Source organism: Barbus barbus (assembly GCF_936440315.1).
Source record: "Barbus barbus genome assembly, chromosome: 5".
NCBI lineage: Eukaryota > Metazoa > Chordata > Actinopteri > Cypriniformes > Cyprinidae > Barbus > Barbus barbus.
The window spans coordinates 26,087,613-26,108,413 of NC_136733.1; the positions used below are offsets into that span (position 1 = coordinate 26,087,613).

General features: G+C 37.5%; 1 protein-coding gene across 3 annotated transcripts in view; it reads left to right on the forward strand.

The window, feature by feature from the left end:
- Nucleotides 1–20,801, forward strand: part of LOC306869988 (ras-GEF domain-containing family member 1B-A) — a 69,531-nt gene that overhangs the window by 30,375 nt on the left and 18,355 nt on the right. Inside the window, exon 1 of one of the 3 annotated variants that reach the window (XM_079416990.1) lies at nt 19,135–19,399. The exons of the other annotated variants lie outside the window; for them this stretch is intronic. Coding sequence (XP_079273116.1) covers nt 19,316–19,399 — 84 coding nt within the window. The 5' untranslated portion in view covers nt 19,135–19,315. Of the gene's footprint in view, nt 1–19,134; nt 19,400–20,801 lie in introns of those variants that run through there. 3 annotated transcript variants of the gene reach the window in all.

The window sequence follows — 20,801 nt, forward strand, 5'->3', positions numbered from 1 at the left end:
ACAAAATCTATAGTTAATTCATGAAATTCTAGATGGTGCAGGCTGATGGGTTGTTAACGTAACTGATGATATTCAGAGAGTTAAATGACTTGGCACAAGCTGATTGGTTCATGCTGCATATGCAGCCAATGAGCTTACTGCCTTGCATTTATATGGCTGGCTAGTATTCACTTGAGATTCCTTTCAGAGTTTCTCTGAATCCTTCCACCTTCACCAGCTCCACCTGTATAAATGGGTTATTTTATATGCTATTTGAGCAGCAGCAGTATGTCTTAAATATTCACTGCACCGTATGGCCATATGCATTGGCAGTAGCAAGTTCCTGTACTTGCTTGCAGCAGCAGCAATAATCTACAACAATATTTACGCGCAACCAACAATTCCATTAGTAATCAAATTGATGGCTCAACTGGATTGAAAATCCACTTCAGTTTAGTATCTTCGATCAGATTCGAAAGGATGCTTTAGACCTGAAATATCTATCTTCTCAATCTGATTTAAAAATACATTGTGCCTATGTTTACGTAAGTCATATGATCTATGTTTATTTTAATCTCTTGTGTTTCAAACTGGTCAATGGAGTAGACTGACCTAAAAAACAAAATGGTCTCATGAAATATATTTTAGCTTACTTTTTAGATGTGTCATAAAGACAAAAGTGACATCGCAGTGTCATTTTTCTGGTTCTGTATGCGCCAGTAAGTTTTGTTCAGAATATGAAATGTAAATGAAAATGTGAATTGCATTCTCATATAAAACAACTTTCAGAATCTGAAATCGGATTGGATTCATTCAGATTGCCAAAAATGAGTGCATCTAAACATACCTACTGTGTGTTTCCTCGAACCCATGACCCAAGCACCACTTTAGCTCAAATAGTAAAGCATGGCGCTAGCAACGCCAAGGTCATGGGTTCGATTCTCAGGGAAAGCAAGAGCTAATAAAATGTAAAAACTGTAACTTGAATGCAATGTCAGTCGCTTTGGATAAAAGCGTCTGCTAAATGCATAAATGTAAATGTTTAGATGAAGTCTGTAAATTTCTCAATTTTTATCCCAACACAGCTTTAGCAGCCCTGGCGGGCAACACTCTTGACCCCCTGTGAAATGGCCTTCAAGTAAGGAATGTCTGTAAGAATGTAACCATTAAATATCTGTGCAGTGTGATTGTGTCTGACACACATTATCTTTCAGTCTTTCATGGCTGCCCAAATCGCTCTTTGTAATATTGTTATTTGCACACCTCCAAGCTCTTCCCACTTCCATTCAGCAGTCCAGAAGGAAATAACTTTGGCTAAGAGACTTATGGACCTAATAACATTGGCCAAGATACCATTGAACAATTTAAGAGGATTAACTAAATCTAAAGTGTTATCTTGTATCAGTGAACCTGAAGCCCAGAATTGTTTTCAATGCAACAATGATCAAGAGCAATGTTATGCTGGTCAAAGTGAAAGAACAATACACAACATTTCACCAAATCTTTGTAGTTACTTTCCACTTACAGTGGCCTCAAAAAGTATTTGGACACTTAAACCACACTTAGAATTTTTTTGCATTAACAAAACATCAAAATGTGGCAAACAATTGATACCAATTGAGCTTTTATTGTAACTTCTCTGAGCAGTGTTTAAAATGATTTTAACAATGAAAGAGTTTCCAGTTTTTAGTTGCTTCACTGAAGATCATGGGGGATGTGTACCCTTGCCTTCTGCATCCCATTTATACACTGTCCCCAGACAACCATTACTTCCCTCAGTAGCATAATAGCTCCGCTGCCCCAGATCAAGCACATATGGCTAAGTGGTTTTAGTAGATTCCTTTATATAGACAACAACTGCTGTTTGACTAAGCAGTCAGTTTTATTACCGGCATTTTTTTATTGATGTCACACTTGATGGTTTTAAAGCTACTTAATGTACTTTTGTTTAGACAGCCAACTGAATTCTAAAAGAAAAGTTTAGTTTTAAATGTTAATTTATGTGGAATTCATCCATTAGATTCACTTATGGCACATCAGTTCTAGAAACTCACAGGAAAGCCCCTTACTCCCACTCACTAGTTTTTCAGGCACCTAAAACCTGCTTTCATCTAATAGCTGGCATGTGTCCGATTACATTTTCACAGAGAGAAATAGTAACCTCACCCTTGTAAAATCCCCACGTTATTTTTTCATTTCCTCTTTCTTCCAATTCTAAGAGAAATGTGTTGTACGTAGTGAAGTCAACCAAATGAAACCAGCTGATTGGAAAGCTCAGGATATGGCATTTACTGCATACATTTCTGTGTTGTGGGGAGAAAATAATTTTCCGTGATTCAGAATCTGAATGAACTTTTAGATGAACTTCTTGTATCCTAGGAAATCCCTTTTAACAAGCAAAAATGCAAGTCTAGAGGGTTTATTCATGAATGATTTACCTTATAATTGGCAACATTGTGTATTAGAGAAGATAAACTGAGCTATGGCTTTACTTAACTAAGCAGTGCGAGCTTTAGACTAGACAAACACGGTATGTTTAGCCTGAAGGAATTATTCGAAATGTCTTTTTTTTTTTTAGATTCGTTGCCCTTTTCTTTTCAGTAAAAAGAGAAAGATAATGTTTTATTCAAGCCTTATTATAGCCTGTGGCAAGCTAAGAATTTTTCTTCTAGGTGAGATTAGATGTGTTAAGTCATTTGTTAAATTGTTCAACAAGATATAATAGGCTTCAAATTTGCATGCATTGCCTTTGATTGCTTCATGTTTACAAACCTTTCAAAGACAAACTGTAAGTCTGCAGCAGCAGATAAACACTTCCTTCTTTTGTGGTTATGAAAAGCTGGCCAGTATGGAAACGTGCACTTTGCATCTATTACTATTTTTTTTTTTTTTTTTTCTCATTCCTTTATTTTTAAAGGCTTTTTAGGTCCTGTGTGGTGAAACGAAGCAAATCACCTCTTTATTATAAACAGTTTGCCTCAACTATGTTATATATCATATGTATACTTTATACAGTATATGCACAAATATACACATTTGTGTTTATGATTATGCCACCAAAACATATCACATAGCAGCATAGTGTTAGTAAAAGTATTAAATAAATTGTCTATAATAATGTAATTTCTTTGCTACATACTGCATCATTTATATTCATGTTGCATCCGTTTTTTGAGTTCCTCATGATTATGTATTGAGACCAAATGTGTGAATAGTGTCCAGTTGGGGGGCAGATGTTTGTTCTTCCGTCAGGAGACTGTGGCTTCAGACATGCAATCTTTTATCTCGTGTGTATTTTGAGAGTCATGCTGAGATCGTGTGATGAAACGTCCATCCACCCAATAAAATATCTACTAAAATATTAGACCGAGACAGTTGCATGGAAGCACTGGTAGATGTAGTGAAGGCCTGTATGTATGATAAAATATGACTTGAGTGTTTCTAATGTTTAGTTTGAAGTGCACAAATAAGGCTCTGAACTGGTAACTGGTGTTTGAGAACAGAGGAAATTAAGTTTGACTTGAATGTGTTGCATGGGGAAACTTTAAATGAAAAACATAATGAGGTAATTAGAAGCTAATCTTAAATGGAGATGAAGCTCTAAATATAGCATGGGAGGTGTTTATGCATGTGTAGGAATCCATTTAAAAAAAAGTTTTGATCAGCTTTGATCTATTTTACTCAACCAGAGCTGGAGGAATTGCAGTTCAATCATTCTTTAAAACTTGAACATTTTCAAAAAATGTTTGCTCTCATAAATAGGTTATTGTTTGGCTCATTTGTTGACTGTTTGCAGAAAATGCAAACCATGCCAGTTGAAACGCACATCAAAGAAGAAAGTGAGAAGATATTGTCCCTTTATCGTCATCTACTATTGAGCAATAGACCAGGTTTTGATGTTATTTTTCCAAAAACAATTTTTAACAGCGCTTAACCAGTAAATTAAATTTTGACATTGCGAGATAAGACTCAAAGACATATGTTCTTTATATTTCTCTTATAAAATGTGAAAAAAACTCCCAATTTGAATGAAAGGCACACGTGTGCCACAAAGGATTATGGGTAGTCATAAAAGGTGTCAGTATCAATTGCATTAAACTGACTGTGACCACATAAATTGATATAGGTAATGTGCACCTGTGTCTCATGAGGTTTTTATTTTATACATGCTTCAAATCAGAGTCCAAAAACAGTTATTCTGTCCATATGTGATTGCTAAAAATGATTGCTAAAATCATAGCGGTATGTAGTAGTGCTTTCTACATGCATGAGTGTGTCAGTGTGTGATAGAGGGATAAAGAGAGAGCAGTCAAGCAGACGACTCTTCCCAGGGCAATAATAGTTCCCTCGGGTGTGTGAGAACGGGAGAGGACAGGTGCAGGGGCCGACTGCGCTCTCAACACTGTGACTAATGGAGCTGAGAGGCAGAGTAGGACAGAAAAAAGACAGAAACGATGAGAAGAGGATGACTGTGTGGCTGGGGGGCAGTTGAGTGACTTTGACTCGTGGGAGTGTGCCTTTCACTCTGCACCCGCCATGAAGTGACTCTCTCTGTCAAGTGATGGACAAATTACATAAATGAAATCTAGGACAGCATCCATGGGTATTTCAACATGAAGTGCTTATATAGAACAGATTTTTAGGGATGTTTTAGAAGTGATTCACAGCAGGGGTGCCAAAACGTTTTGCTTTCTTACAACTGTAAAAATGTATTAAAATGGATCCATTTTAGGAATTAATTTTAGGATTGCTTTCAGTTTGTTTTTAAGAAAAGAAAACTAAATATATAGTGGCATACACTTTTAGCAGAATTTATGTGCTCAGTGAGTTAATTAATTCATTTGTGACTTAATATTACTAACTTGATTGTATTCATAATATTTAATACATGAGTTAAGCATATTGATATGTAATAATATCTGTACATAAATATAGAGGTATAAGTAAATTCTGTCTAATCTATCTGTCGTTCTATCATTCAATCTCTCGTTCTGTCATTCTATTTAATGGTCTGTTATTCTATCTTTCGTTGTATCGTTCTATCTACCATCCATCCGTTCTATCCATCCGTTCTATCCATCGTTCTATCATTCTAAGTCAGGTGTGTTCAGGAAGGAAGTTAGAAATTGTCATGGCCAAACCAATTACACAAATGTTTAAAAACCAAATGATCTCTGCAGAAAACAAAAGGAATAAAATTGGGTCTTAGAATGATATGACGGCTAGGGTTGAAATTTGCTGATTTCCAATCAGGTATAAGGAAACATTCTGGAAGTTTACAAGAATAGTATAACTACCCAAACACTGCACAGACAGGGACAAATTAACCTCTAGTATTTGTATGAGTATGTGTTTGCAATTAATCAAACATTCTGTCCTTTTGTTGGAAGAGAATCCTGAATATCTCCAGTGGATTTAGTTGTGTTTTTTTCCCCCCTTGACTTCAGAGAGTGTTTCTCGAGGTCTCACTGGGGACGCTGGCGCAGCTTTTACTGCTGTCTGAATAGCAACAGATGAGAGAAGGGGAAGACTCAAAAACGATTACTGTCAAATGTGTGTGTGAGCAAGGACTTTGTCTTCAAGCCTACTGAAGTGCATACACGCTTCTCTTCTCAATCCTCTCTGTCTGTCTGACTAATAATGAGCTCATATCCAGTTACATCATAGCGAATCAGCCCTTTGAATCCAATAGGTAGCTGCTGGCTGAGAAACTCGTTCACCCACCAACTGCTAAATTTGTGAGAGATTTATTGGCTTCCTGATATGTGGAAATAATTCTCACAGGTCCCATGGGAAAACATCCCATCTTCTTTCCCCTCCTCCCTGATGAGTCTGATTGACGTGCTTGAGACTTGAGTCAAGCAGCTATTGTCAGTCTTTCTTGTGTGTTTCTACAGGTTTTGTGTTAGGGTTTAGTGTGCTGACGCAATTTGAGAAAGTTCAGCAGAAGGTTATGGGTTTTAAAGCTGTCACACAGTTAAGAAGTAAATTTTCTTTGTTACTCTCTTTGATATTGCTTTCTGTATTGTTGACGTTCTTTGGTTTCCATGCTTAAAACAAACATTCATGCAAAAATTAATTACTGAACCGAAAAACAAACTCAGAGCTCTAAAATGCTGTTTAGGTACTGTATATTATATCAAATTTAGATGGTCTCATTATACATATATCATGTTATTAAAGTGGTCATGAACTGAGAAACCAAAATTCCCTTGATCTTTTGACATATACGTGGCCATTGTACTATAAAACATCCTGTAAGTTTCAGAACTCAAAACTTTCTCGTTAGTCTTATATTGAAGCCAGACTGCCAAAATTACAGGTTGTGGAATGTGCCACTTTATGACATAAAAATGTGTCTAAACACTGCCTTCGGAAAAAGATCAACACCTGCTTCTATATCGCTGCCTGTTTAGCCCCGCCCACCGATTCATGTATGTGGTGTGAATAACAAGAGAGATGAATGCAGGTCTACACAGAAACCAAATGATAAAGATGGCTCCGAAGACAACAAGACACTGCGCAGTGCCAAATTGTGGAAAAACTTTGCATTGCCTTCCTTCTGATCCCAAAATTAGGAAAGAGTAGTACTTTATTTTTAATGAAGTTTCAGACCGATATGGCTAGGAACTATACTCTCATTATTACGCAGTGCCTGAAAGTAGTCCCCAGCTAGGTTAACTAGTTATGATATAGCTGGGGACTACTTTCAGGCGCTGTGTAAAACCTGCTGCACCCATGGTACGGCAGCAAAGTTCCTTGATTATTACGCCAGAATGAGAGTATAGTTCCTAGCCATATCGGCCCAGAAAATCGCAACTTTTCATTTTCCGTCAGTCTTAGTACATGATGTAACTACAGAAGAGTCAAGTTTTAAATAGGAAAACTATCTAAACTCTTTAGTCATTTTTGAGCGAGATGCTAATGGTCTAATCCGATTCAATGATCTATGCTAAGCTAAGATAAAAGTGCTACCGCCAGACCTGGAGATCAGCTGAATGGATTCAAAAACGGTAAAACTCAACTTTTAACTCTAGGAGAGTTGTAAAATGAGCCTATTTCCAAAAAAGTGGAGTGTTCCTTTAAACTTCACCTCTTCAGTTTTCTCATAAATCAATCTTGTTATCGGTTCATATATGTTACAGCATATAAAACAGTGTCTGAATGTTGCTCAGTAAACAGCTGTCATAGAAACGTTACCCAACAGGAAACGGCTGAACACAGAGTGCGGTTACCACTGGAAACCGTTAATAAAACCACAGTTAATTCCAAAACATAGCCAAATAGACAAAAGCAGAGGTCAGTGGAATCATCATACAAATATTAAGCATTCAGTTGCCTGGCATTGAAAAAGTTCTGACCCGATCTTGGAACATAAAAGCTCCTCAGAAGGTCATGATGTCCCAGCCAATGATTCTGCGTCATCACTAAGGCATGATAACTATTCCAGTGCTTAAGTTCTTGCAGAGTTATGTCTGAATAAAGCTTTAACATCATAAAATGTTTTTTTAATTTTTTATTTACTGAGAAGCAATTCTAGAGTTGCAAAAGCACCATCGTGACTGAACATGTGCAACCACGTCCATGACCTTTGGAGGAAGTTCAGGGCCTTTTTACAACTTTCCCCTTAGAATTGATTAAAATATTATTAGCATGAGGTTTCCAGTATATTTCATAAAAATACCATAAATACTATGTTACATAAATGCTTTTAAAGGAATTCATCCCTGGATGGAAATTGAAGTAGCATTACAGGGAATTCATATAATTACTTGCAATGTGTCCTGTAAGTTTCTGGCTTTGTGAATCCAGTATGGCGTCATATTCATGTGAAGTAAAAAATCAATTACTGGATAGCATAAATATATTTAATATTTACATCGTGGATGTGATCCCTGATGTCTGTTCTAAATTTTATTTTGTCCTCTACAATGCACAGTGACATTTATGAAAGAAATCACCATTATTTAAAACGGCTGCGTGCGATATCTTGATGCTCATGAACGTGTCGATCCATTTGTATATTACTCAGCATCTATCTGCATGGCCAATATGTACTCTAATGGTGAAAAAGTATAATATTTACCCAGAAAGAGCAGATGAGCCTTATAGAGCGTTGACTGATATGTCAGTGCATCATGTAATGACTTCCACAGCTGTGAAAAACATGCTCTCCTCGCTTCTTACAATTTATATTACAGCTAGACATATCAGCAAGCTGCCTCACTTGGTTAAAGTGAAGTTGTACAGACATGCATGCTGAGAAGAAAGTGAACATGAGCAGCTGCACTGGTGGAGGTGTCTTGAGCCTTGACTGACAGCACAAGGGCAGGGGTTTGCATCTCAGCAGAGATGGGCTTTGAAAGCTCTCGGTCAACACTGTGCTAACAGCATGGAGCCCAGTTATTCCCAGTTCAAACAGTAACTGGCATACTCCCTGCAGTGCAGACCCCCTATTGAACACCCAGATGTAAAGCTTTAATCCCGATTCTCCATTTATGCTTATGTTGTTTATGAGTGTATTATGAGTGTATTTATGGGGAAGTCGTGGCCTAATGGTTAGAGAGTCGGACTTGTAATCCGAAGGTTGCGGGTTCGAGTCTCCGGCCGGCAGGAATTGTAGGTGGGGGGAGTGAATGTTCAGCGCTCTCTCCACCCTCAATACCACGACTGAGGTGCCCTTGAGCAAGGCACCGAACCCCCAACTGCTCCCCGGGCGCTGCAGCATAAAATGGCTGCCCACTGCTCCGGGTGTGTGTTCACGGTGTGTGTGTGTTCACTGCTGTGTGTGTGCACGTTGGATGGGTTAAATGCAGAGCACGAATTCCGAGTATGGGTCACCATACTTGGCTGAATGTCACTTCACTCACTCACTTCACTTCACTCACTCACTCACTTATTACATCATGACTTACTGCAGCACTGAGAATCATTCGATTGCAGTACACAAAGCAGTTTATCGGGATGAAACAGGCTGCTTTTCAAAATGGTCACAATGACTAAGCGTACAGTTTCATTAAAACTTCATCAGAATACAGTAGATCCAGTGTCACATTCATAAATAATGAGCAATTCATGTCAGTGTCATACGGTGTTCACCTAGTACAAATAAATTTTTAATGTGACTTCCACACGACATTTCTTTTAAACAGACAACCATTTTAAACATGCTCTATTATTGTTGCTTCTAGGCATTTATATAGTAAATATCAATATCCTTTTAGCTGCAGTATCAGTCTTCAGCATAATCTGAACTTGTGAAGTCTGTCTCTGTAAATAGCGTTTAAATGTAAGTTGGGTTATCATTCTCACTGGTACCGGCTCTTCCTTTTACATAACTGATATGGATTATGGATAATGGTGTGGAGCAGATGACTTTGTTTAGAAATATTAGTCATTTTAATTGGCAAATAATGTAACACAACCCTTACCATGCTAAAAATATTACATTTAACAAGACATGCATAAAGCGTTTTACAAAGTGGAGAGATTATGATAGGGAAGGGTGTGTGTGTGTGTTTTGATAGCTCTCTCTGGTTGGGATGGGCTGCGCAGCTTCCTTTTCACTCCTCACCTCCCTGGGAAAACAGCATAAGCACACATAGGCAGGTTTGAATGTGACTAGAATCACCAGATCTTCACACTTTTTACAGAATAATACAAGGACCCTCAATTGCTAATAAGGATATTTCTGTTCTGAAAGGATTTGTTATACTCATAAGAGTTTATCATGCTATAACAATCCTTTTCAAACCGTAACATCCACATGGATTCATAGGGCTGTGGATTCATAGCAGTGTTTGGGTCATAGGGTCACGTCACAACAGAAATGTGCTCAGTAGTTTCCTAAGAGTTGGATTTCAGGAAGAGTTTTCATTGCTTGATTCAATACTATATATTAACTTTAGCATTTCCATTGAAAAAGTTGTGATTTCACACTGTTGTTATTTAATACTAATTGTGTATAAATGTCAGAGAAATAAATTTTATGAGGAATGTACATTTTAGGAGAACTAATAATAAGCTTTTGTTTTTCTGTCATCCCCATCTTGTTGGAAAAATGTATTTCATATTGTGTGGTGAAAGACTTTGATGAATTCCACAAAAAATCTGAGCTTCTATTCTACACAAATATGGGATGGCAAGCTGTGTTTACTGATCACTTTGTCTCAATGGTTATTTTAAGAAAAGCTATATTCAAGACATATATTTACGGTAGCTGTAAAACTAAACAGGAAGGAAAAAAGGGCCTCATGCTCCTGTCTGAGAACCCAAAACAGTACCAAAGTGCATAATAAGAGTATTGTCCATCTAGTCCAACTTCCCCTCCTTTTCAGGAGATCTTGTGTAATCTGTCCCAGTTTTCAGGTCTGAACATTAGCAGATCAAAAGGAGAATTAGTCTGGAAGTAAGAAGTGAGACATGATGGAAAGGTCATATGCTCCAACACAGAAATTTGGCTGTTTTTTTGAATCACCAAAATGTGCAATCTCTCCATACCCTTTTATCAGGCAGATAAATCCAAGGCCGGCTCCATCTGGGACTGCTTTGTGTGGCATTTGGCGTGGCATGCCTGCCATCTGCGCTCACATTGTTTCAGGCACTGGTGGCATGATGGTGAAGGCTGTGAGCGGGGTCAGAGCAGACAGTCTAGCGACCCGTTTGAATAGGCAAACACAACCTAAGGAAACTTTTATGGAAACTGAGTGCATGCTGTTACATAAACAGTCTGAATTATGGCATCTTCACTTTTCCCCTGCCTCCAGTGGAGCCTTAGGCTGAAAGTGAGGGCAGTGGTTCTCCTCTGTTGACTTGAAAGGCCAAGAAATGGGACAGTTCTTATGTTATCTGAACAGATTATCTTTTATGTGTGTGTGTGGTGGACTGTTTTGTCTCTTTATTTCATTCTGTGGCACTGACATCATATCTGACCATTCCCAAGTGATGTGAGATTATTTTGTAGACGACTTTGAAAAATAGAAACAGCAGCTATGCAGCCAGTTGACTGAGCAAGTGTCATCTGCATTGGTGGAATTAATGAAAGAGTACAAACGCACAAGTGGGGCTGTTCAGCTGTTCAGCATGGATGGTGGAAAGCGGTGGCCTCCCCCAGCTTTTACTGGGAACATCGTTATGAGCGTCTACTGACAATAACATTGCCACTTAGCGGCATTCTCTGAAATCTGTGGGTGGAATCTCATGGTGATGTTCTGTGGAATGTGTTTTCTGATAAGTACCTCATTATTATGTGACCATGTTTGCATGCACATTATTTTCTGATTAAAGAGATAATTCAACCAAAAATTAAAATTCTGTCCTTTTACAGTACAGTGGTGTGAAAAAGTGTTGGCCCCCTTTCAGATTTTTTTTCTTTTTTTGCATGTTTGTCACACTTTAATGTTTCAGATCATCAAACAAATTTAAATATTAATCAAAGATAACACAAGTAAACACAACATGGAGTTTTTAAATGAAGGGTTTTTTTAAGGGAAAACAAAATCCAAACCCACATGGCCTTGTGTGAAAAAGTGCCCAAATATGGTAAATTTAAAATATGGTGGTGGTAGTGTGATGGTCTGGGGCTGTTTTGCTGCTTCAGGACCTGGAAGACTTGCTGTGATAAATAGAACCATGAATTCAGCTGTCTACCAAAAAATCCTGAAGGAAAATGTCCGGCCATCTGTTCGTGACCTCAAGCTGAAGCGAACTTGGGTTCTGCAGCAGGACAATGATCCAAAACACACCAGCATATCCACCTCTGAATGGCTGAAGAAAAACAAAATGAAGACTTTGGAGTGGCCTAGTCAAAGTCCTGACCTGAATCCTATTGAGATGCTGTGGCATGACCTTAAAAAGGCGGTTCATGCTTGAAAACCCTCCAATGTGGCTGAATTACAACAATTATGCCAAGTTGAGTGGGCCAAAATTCCTCCACAGCGCTGTAACCGATTCATTGCAAGTTATCGCAAACGCTTGATTTCAGTTGTTGCTGCTAAGGGTGGCCCAACCAGTTATTAGGTTTAGGGGGCAAGCGCTTTTTCACACAGGGCCATGTGGATTTGGATTTTGTTTTCCCTTCATAATAAAAAACTTCATTCAAAAACTGTATGTTTTGTTTACTTATGTTATCTTTGATTAATATTTAAACTTGTTTGATGATCTGAACATTAAAGTGTGACAAACATGCAAAAAAATAAAAAATCAGGAAGGGGGCTAACACTTTTTCACACCACTATGCATAAGCAGCACAAGAGCATTAACTAAATGTTACAAATATTTGTAACAAAATGTTATGTTTTTAAATACTTCCTTACAGTTTACAACAGTGATATATATGTATATTTTTCTGATGCCTGTTCAGCCTACCATTCAAAAGTTTGGGGTCAACACGATTTTTAAATGTTTTTGAAAGAAGTCTCTCATGCTCACCAATGCATTTATTTGTTCATTTGTACAGTAAAGACCAGTGATGCTGTAAAATATAATTACAATTAAAATAACTGTTTTCTAGATTAATCTGTTTTAAAATGTAATTTATTCCTGTGATTGTAAAATGATTTTCAGCAGCCATTACTCCAGTCTTCAGTGCCACATGATCCTTCATAAATCATTCTAATATACTGATTTGGTGCTCAAGAAACATTTTGTATTAATATCAATGCTGAAAATAGGTGATTTTAATATTTATTTGTGAATCTTCAAATGCATTTATTTGAATAAATGCATTTATTTGAAAAAGAAACCTTTTGGAAAATTATTAATGTATTTACTAACACTTTTAATCAATGTAATGCTTCCTAGCAGAATAAAAACAATTTCTTTCAAATTAAATGTCTTAAACTGACCCCAAAATTTTGAATGGTATAATATGTCAGCTCTATATTTCTAGAAACCAGAATATTGACTTAATCTTGGTTATTGTTAATGTTGGTTAATGTGTTTACATGATGCTTGCCAAATTCTGAATATCCATGTGCATGTAAACGTGGTGATTGACGTAATCCAACTCACTACAATGTTTGTGTTATTTGTCCCATTACGTAATATTTCTTTTCTATGAAGTGCATAATCTTCATAGCCTTTGCTAATGAATGACTACACCCATAAGACACAAAAGCAGGACAAAGACAAATTTCTTCCAGCATGCTTCAGTGCTGCTATAGTGTGTCATACACAGAAATGTAGTTATTAATAGAATATCAAGAATTGATTTCTCATAAATGTCTTGGGTAGCCAAATCTGAGGTGTAATATGAAGGCATGCAAGCGATGTGGACCCCTGACTGGTTAAGATTAGACCCTTGAAAATGTGACAAAACAATTCCTTTTCCTCAGGTGGTCTTCTTGTTTGTTTTGACAGAGGGGGGTTGGGATGGAATGTCAGCTCTCAAGCCGTCTCTACCCAGAAGGTGGAGGGGAGACGGGGGAGGAAGAGGGAGGGTATGTGGGTCACAGGGAGTTTGTCTGGGTGTTGTCTTCTAGTTTCCTCCATTTCCTAACCTTCCCCACATATATTAATGTCACTCCACATGCGCACACGCAATGTCTTCCAGCTGCTGTTTCATATGCTTAGGACCCCTCCCAAAGCACATAACATGGTTCTCACAGCTCTTCTCTGGGATGTTCATAATGTGTCTTTTGTAGACTATTTTGGAGATTTGAATAAATAGTTTGAAAAGTCATTTCTTATATCATTGAATTTTGAGAGCCTTTTAATTTTTTTAATTTTTTACTTGTCTACTTCATTCATTCATTTTATTTTATTTTATTGCTTGCTTATTCATTCATTCACTCATTTTTATTTATTTTTATTTTATTTACTTATTCATTCATATATTATTTTTATTTTGTATTTATCTGAAGACTTTTTTATTGGACATCATGCTTACACCTACATATTTCATGTCATATGCCTCTCATTTAGACAGTTTAATAACCCATCGTCTATTGTAGGCAGTTTTTTTCCCAGACTGAGGCCTTATGTCTCTTGCCTCAGTCAAAGATAATTAAAATGTCAGTGCTCCTTCAGACAGCAAAGTTACAGATGGACACAAGACAGTCCTTTGCCCCCTGACTGACTTAACAAACCAGCAGCCCATCCTACTTACTGTAGCATCCAGATGGGAACAGGACAGACAAATAATGGCTTCTGTATTATACATAGGCTTTATATGTAGTTCAGGGCTTACAAGTCTACAGGTGGTCAGTGTTGTGATGGCTGAGAGCAGTTAATGCTGTTATATGTCAGAACTGACAAGAATATGTTGCATAATTAATGGCATGCATCCCAGTAGTGTGAGAATTCATACTCCATAAACAATATAGTGTGTACATTGCAATCCGGATGTGATAATTGTTTATATACAACCGACAGTAAAGTCTGAGCCTACATCATGTGATTGTGTTTACCCCTGAGATACATGGGTAGGGGTTCATGTTCTTTGGCCTTCGGTGTATGTGGGAACCGAGAGAACATGCTTTCCTGTTCATTTTGCTCCCACACACCTGCTGGGTGTAGAGTGCTGTGTTTGTGCTTATTTGTATGAATATATATCCAATAATATATATTTTTTTAGAAATATAAATGTATTATTTTATATGTTAAAATGCTTTGAGACAACAATTCCAACAACAATGATAAATGTCTTTGCCCTTTAGTAATGTGGTGTTGATTCTCCCAGAATACGAGCCAAGTCGCTGTTACACCTGTCCTTTGATCTTATCTGCGCCATCTGTGACATGTTGTATCATGTGGCATCTGTTGTTGTAGAATGGGAGGAGAGAGGCGAGATCTTTGTGACCTTCAGGGCTGAGTTCAATGGGTTATTATCTGTTGTAGTGATCCTAATGAAAAGTCTTCAGTGCTGAGGTCACCTCAGTTGAAACGCAAATCTCTGTGACAGAATTTTTTTCACTGTTGTTGTTGTTGAGCTTTTTTATGTGGAGGATTTACTGAACTTCACATCAAGGTTTCTCAAAAGTCACATCCCGCAGTTAGAGATGCCCTATTTTTTGGTTTCTGGGATGTGAGTGGTTTTGTCAGGCAGAGACATAAAGGCATTCTCCTCAGGCTCACGCAAATAGTGAACTAGACCGACTGTGAACATTTTTTTTTGCTTCAGACATTATTCTGGAAATGTATATATGGACCACATTATTGGCAAATCAAAACCAGCCATATTTTCATATCATCAGGTTGCATTTAACTATAACTGACTTGTATCAGTTTGCAGAGCGTAATGTAAAACTTGAATCCATTAAGAGAAATCGACTGGGAAAGTATTTTGCCCATTCTTTACTTGCCAGTTGGGGTTTCCCTGGTATGTTTGTGAATAAGTCTAGATAGACTATGAGTAAAATTGATCCTGTCTGTCTCAGCATGTTTTGTAAATGGTAGGAAAAGTGTTGGGTTTAAGTACTTGGACTTCAAGGAAAAGGTAAGGCCTTTTCACTAAAAAGTTCCCAGAGTGGGATATTACATTTTATGATGTAAATAGTGGTAGACATATAGTAATAAATAACAGATGGACAATTTAGTGCAGACCATTAACTTGATTTAAATTTAGAATCAAATATAGGATGATCAATATGATTGTGAACAAAACAATGCACAAGAAAAGTTACGTTTACGAGAAATAGAGCAGGATTTCACTTAACTATTCAGTCACATTTTTACAAAAAGTTTTTTTTGGTAACATTAAATGTCAGGAAGTAGCACGCATATCTTGTTCCTCATTTGGAAGCTAATTCTGAGCATTGAGTCACATTGGTTTCCATGCTTGGACTTTTCCATGCATGTGATCATCTGACGTAACGTGAGTTAATAATGAGGCTCTATGAATGATGATTGAGTAGAAGAAGCAGTAGACTGTACTGACCTACTTTTGCCCTTTGTCTGGAATTGGTTGCCACTCATTATACCTGATTTGAGGCCAGCTTGGTTTTTCCTAATGATTGTGATGTTAGAAATTGGGTTGGGGATAGCTGGTCTGGAGTCAGTGCAGAGGTAAACGCAATCTGGCAGTAGATTTGATGGACTGGAATCTTGAGTGCTTTTCCTCAGCTGACAAAATATTTGGGTCAGAATTCATCATAAGTCCATCTTGAGTTAGATATTGGTATGTCTGAGAAGGGTTAGGTTGGTTTTCTGAGTTACTGAATGTCTCTATCTGTCTATATTTACATGTTAGGGGCAAAATCACACCCAATTTGGCATAATATTATTCCTTACAATTGGTGAATTATGGAGTGTTGTAAATCTATTTGAATGAATTCACTCACAAAATGAAGTAGCTATCAATCTATATGATAACAGGGACTCCAAAGATCAAAGGACAAAGATGATTGTGACATCCGTGCATGTCACAGTAATGGAGATTTAAAGGGTTACTCCACCCCAAAATGAAAATTTTGTCATTATTCACTTACCCCCATGTCATTCCAAAACCGTAAAAGCTTTGTTCGTCTTCGGAAAACACAATTTAAGATATTTTGGATGAAAACTGGGAGGTTTGTGACTGTCCCATTGACTGCCAAACAATTTTCACTGTCAAGGCCCAGAAAAGTATGATGGACATCGTCAGAATAGTCCATCTGCCATCAGTGGTGCAATATGAACTTTATGAAGCGACGAGAATACTTTTTGTATTAGCGGATATTCTCCAACATGGTGCTACGCTGACGCAGAAGAGACGAATTGTTGAATAAAGTCGTTATTTTTGTAAAATGTTTTTTTTGCATACAAAAAGTATTCTCGTAGCTTCATAAAGTTACGGTTTACTTGTCTTATCCACTGATGGCAGATGGACTATTCTGACGATGCCTTTCATACTTCTGGGCCATTGTTTGGCAGTCAATGGGACAGTCACAAGCCTCCCGGTTTTCATCCAAAATACCTTAAATTGTTTTCCGAAGACGAACAAAGCTTTTATGGGTTTGGAACGACATGGAGGTAAGTGATTAATGACACAATTTTCATTTTGGGTTGGAGTAACCCTTTAACACACGCATGAAACCATATTGTAAGCTAACGTTTCTGCAGTATATTAGCACTAAGGTTAACTACAGCTAATATACTGTTGTACTTAACACAGTGCCTGATCATCTTTGTTAGGTGCTAGTACATTTGTTTCCACAGAATGGAGGTGCCAGACGTTCTTAAGTTAGTATCCCTATTTGAGAATTCCCATGTCTGACGTTCTTATTTTAAAAAACATACACGCATAGATTTTTGGTGTTTTGAATGACTATTTGGAACATTAAAATGTTTTATTGGGATAATCAATTTCAATTTAACTTTTGTTATATACATCTGTTTTAGGGACTAGTCTTTGAAGTAATAAAAAGTAAAAATGGAACATCATGCATTCTTATTAACAGTTTCCAACATTTAAATGATTCATGCTGTTTCTCACTTTTCACATTTATAATGCCCCATCTAGGACAACAAAACAGGGGTGTGAATACCTCTGGAGCAAAGGGGAAGCTTGGTCAGACAGTCTTTGCTGACTAACCTCAAATGTGTATTTAACCTTTGCAGAGAGCTTAACTGTTAGTTCTTCATATCTTTATGAACTCCTCCACACACTCTTCACAACGAGCAATGAATTTGAATACACAGAGGTTACATAACTGTGGGCCCATTGTGGAGGTGTAAGCCAAGATTTGACAGATCTGTGGATGGTTATTTTCAAGCATAATGCTCCCCATATTCAGATTTTATTCAGACTGGTTGTCAAAGGCATGAAGAAACATCCTAATTTTCACACAATGTTTAAAGAGTCTTTTGTGATGCAGATTTTCAGATGATTCATGTCTTTTACATATTTTAAAGCTTTACACATTTGTGCTACTCTGTTTGCTTTATTATTATTATTGTGATTTTTTTGTGATTTTATAGTACTGGCCTGCTTAAGACATTTGGAATACACCCACACACACTTACAAATATATAATTGTTATGTAAGAGATTATGTACAGTCAGCCAGCCATTAATTCATATAACCCCAGGACCCCAGCACACACATTATCCTGTTTTTTCACTGCTTCTTAAATCTATGCAGACATGATGAAATATTGATTTTTGAGATATCACATGAAGTAACTTTGTGATTTAGTAAATTATATTTTTTACAATGTACTTACCTTCAAGTAAGTACTTTTAACTATAGGTCAGTGGAAACTGTAGTTATTTTTTCAGAAGTGTTAACCATGTGAGTGAGTGAATTTATCAGGTGAATCAATTTGTTCTGTCAATTTAACAGATTGATACCATTGTTGTTAGAACATGCTACTGAAGCTCATTTAGCACACATCAGATAGGTGACGAACTCTTGGCCCCTTGACCTGCAATGAGAGAGGGAAAACCTCTCTGTGAACTCTTTCAGGTATTCACTGCAGTATCTAGTGTGGGGTCCTGCACAGTATCAGTGAAAATGAGACAGGGGTAAATAGTGTTTCACAGACTTAATTTAACCTATTTAAAATTAAGCTAAAGATAATGCTGGTAAACATTACATATAGGCTTACCAAAATATCGTAAATATATTAGCAGTTTGTGCTACATTGTCATCTGTCGCTGTCTTCAAAATGTAAGGCTGATGATACACGGGGTAACTTTTTGAGCAATGTTGCCGGGCAGCTTTGGTTAATGTTGCCATCAACGAGCAACCAGGTGAGACACAGGGCCCACAACTGATCTAAAGTATCCAGATAGAAATTTGTTACCCAGTCTCAGTGAGTGCCCAAAAACATTGCTTAAAAAAAGTTGCTTAGCAAAATGCCCCATGTATCATCAGCTTAAGACGTGAGGGAGTTCCCACAAATATTTCAATTTATGCTAACATTTGTACTATTATGTATATTTTGAACAAATTAATCAATAAATGTATTTTGATAAATTCATTAGTTCTGCCAGATTCAAATGATATGATGGCGGATTTAAGTAATCATGCAGATTATTTTCAGGGGATTTTCGCTGAGACAGGCATTTAGTTCTTCTTTCAGTCGTCTTTCTTAGTGAAATTCCCATGTTTTCGTTTTCAAGTATAGACCGATGGGCGCGCGCTGACATGCACGCGGGTGTCTTGTGCTGTCCGCTTATTGGCTGTCTCGGAATTTACAGCTCAGCCTACTATCATTTACTGTTCGCGAGCTCAGTGGATCAACGCACACTTGCTTGAGATCGTGAGAGTGAAGTGCATCGCACGTACTGCCTGGATATATTTATAAGGATCATGCGCTTGAGTGTCACAGTCGGTATCCGTATGACCTCGGAATACGCAGCGTGACTTTTTAATTGAACGTGTTTTGAGAATCATTTCTAAGCGTGTTGTTATATGTCCGGAGGTTCATCTTGCGCAGCTATTCATCGCCAAACTTCTGCAGGGCTGATCTACAGCGGAGTCTCGGTCCCTTTCGAGGTGAGAAACTCGAGCAATGTTTAACGCGCTCGATTAATGGGTTCAGTACGCGGCTTGGTTTGCATGCATTTTGATTTTATTTCACATTACCAATTGCTCTGTGTACATCAGTCAATAAATTATGTGCAAGCGTGGAAGAGTCAGTTTACATATAAACATGCCAACAAATGTTCCGTGCTGACGATATCCACCTTCTGTGTTATGGACTTAAGTATATTAATATTAATATTAATGGAGAATGTGACCTGTGGCGTTAGTATGCTGGAGTTCTTACAAGTCATATGCAATTTACAATAAATGTAGAACACAACCAAGTATTTGATGTAACGTTATGCTACCATGGAAATGAATGGTTGCTGTGGAAGTATTGTTAGTGGAATTAATATTCTATTCTAGATCTTGGTGTACTAGTTTGATGGTTAAATTGATTTCATTGATCATTTTATTTAAGTGCATGTTATTTTGTATTGCATGGTACTTTGTTGTAGCCTATAATATTTTATTGAAGGATTGTAATGTTAATTTACCTGGCTAGTTACATCCACATGGTAATTCAGACAAGGTTCCCAGTGTCAGAGAAAAGTGGATATAATAGGGAATTTTAGAACTATAATTCCAAGTCTGGATAACCCATCGAGATCTTAAAGTCTCATTGAAATGGCTATGGAAGGCGAATTATAGTAAAAATTATCTTAAAATTGTGTTCATGCTGTGTACTAAACTGATGGTTTGCACTGCAGAATGAAGATGCCAGGTTTATGGAGTTAATTTCTCATATATTAGTGCAGTAGTGGTCTTGTGGTGGGTGGGTATGAAAACTGGAGGGTTGTTGCTGATATTCCCTTGTTGATTTCAGATGATCATTACCCATGTGTTCCTCCCCACTATCAAATAAGTAAGCTATTCTGGGGCTTAAGCAGATTATTTTATCTACTTGATTAATCTGTGTTATCAACAGTCTTATGTGGTACTTTTTTAATCAAGATGAGGGTTTGTTTGGTCAAGATTTTGGAAAGAAGAGTGTCTGAAACATTTGTTTCTGTTTTGAAAAGCTGATCTGCATCAGGTCGCGGTGATTTGGCTGGACTTTGCCTCTGTGATACCAGTCATGCAGGTAGCTCAAAGTGCTGTGGGAAGGACACTATGCCCCACCAATCTGTGCCGCCAACCAAGCCCTTTATTTACTCAGACACACTCGAGTAGTTTCAGTGAAGCTATAGCTCCCTTCCCCCACCGTCTTACACACAAACACATACACACGGACACACACCTGCTCGTTTCCCAAGGCTAACGTGTAACCCACTTTGACAGAAACCAAAAGACCAAGACTCAATTTGATGCTTTTGTTGAATTTATTGAAAGCAGACAGTGTTGTGTCATACTGGTGTCTATTACAACACCA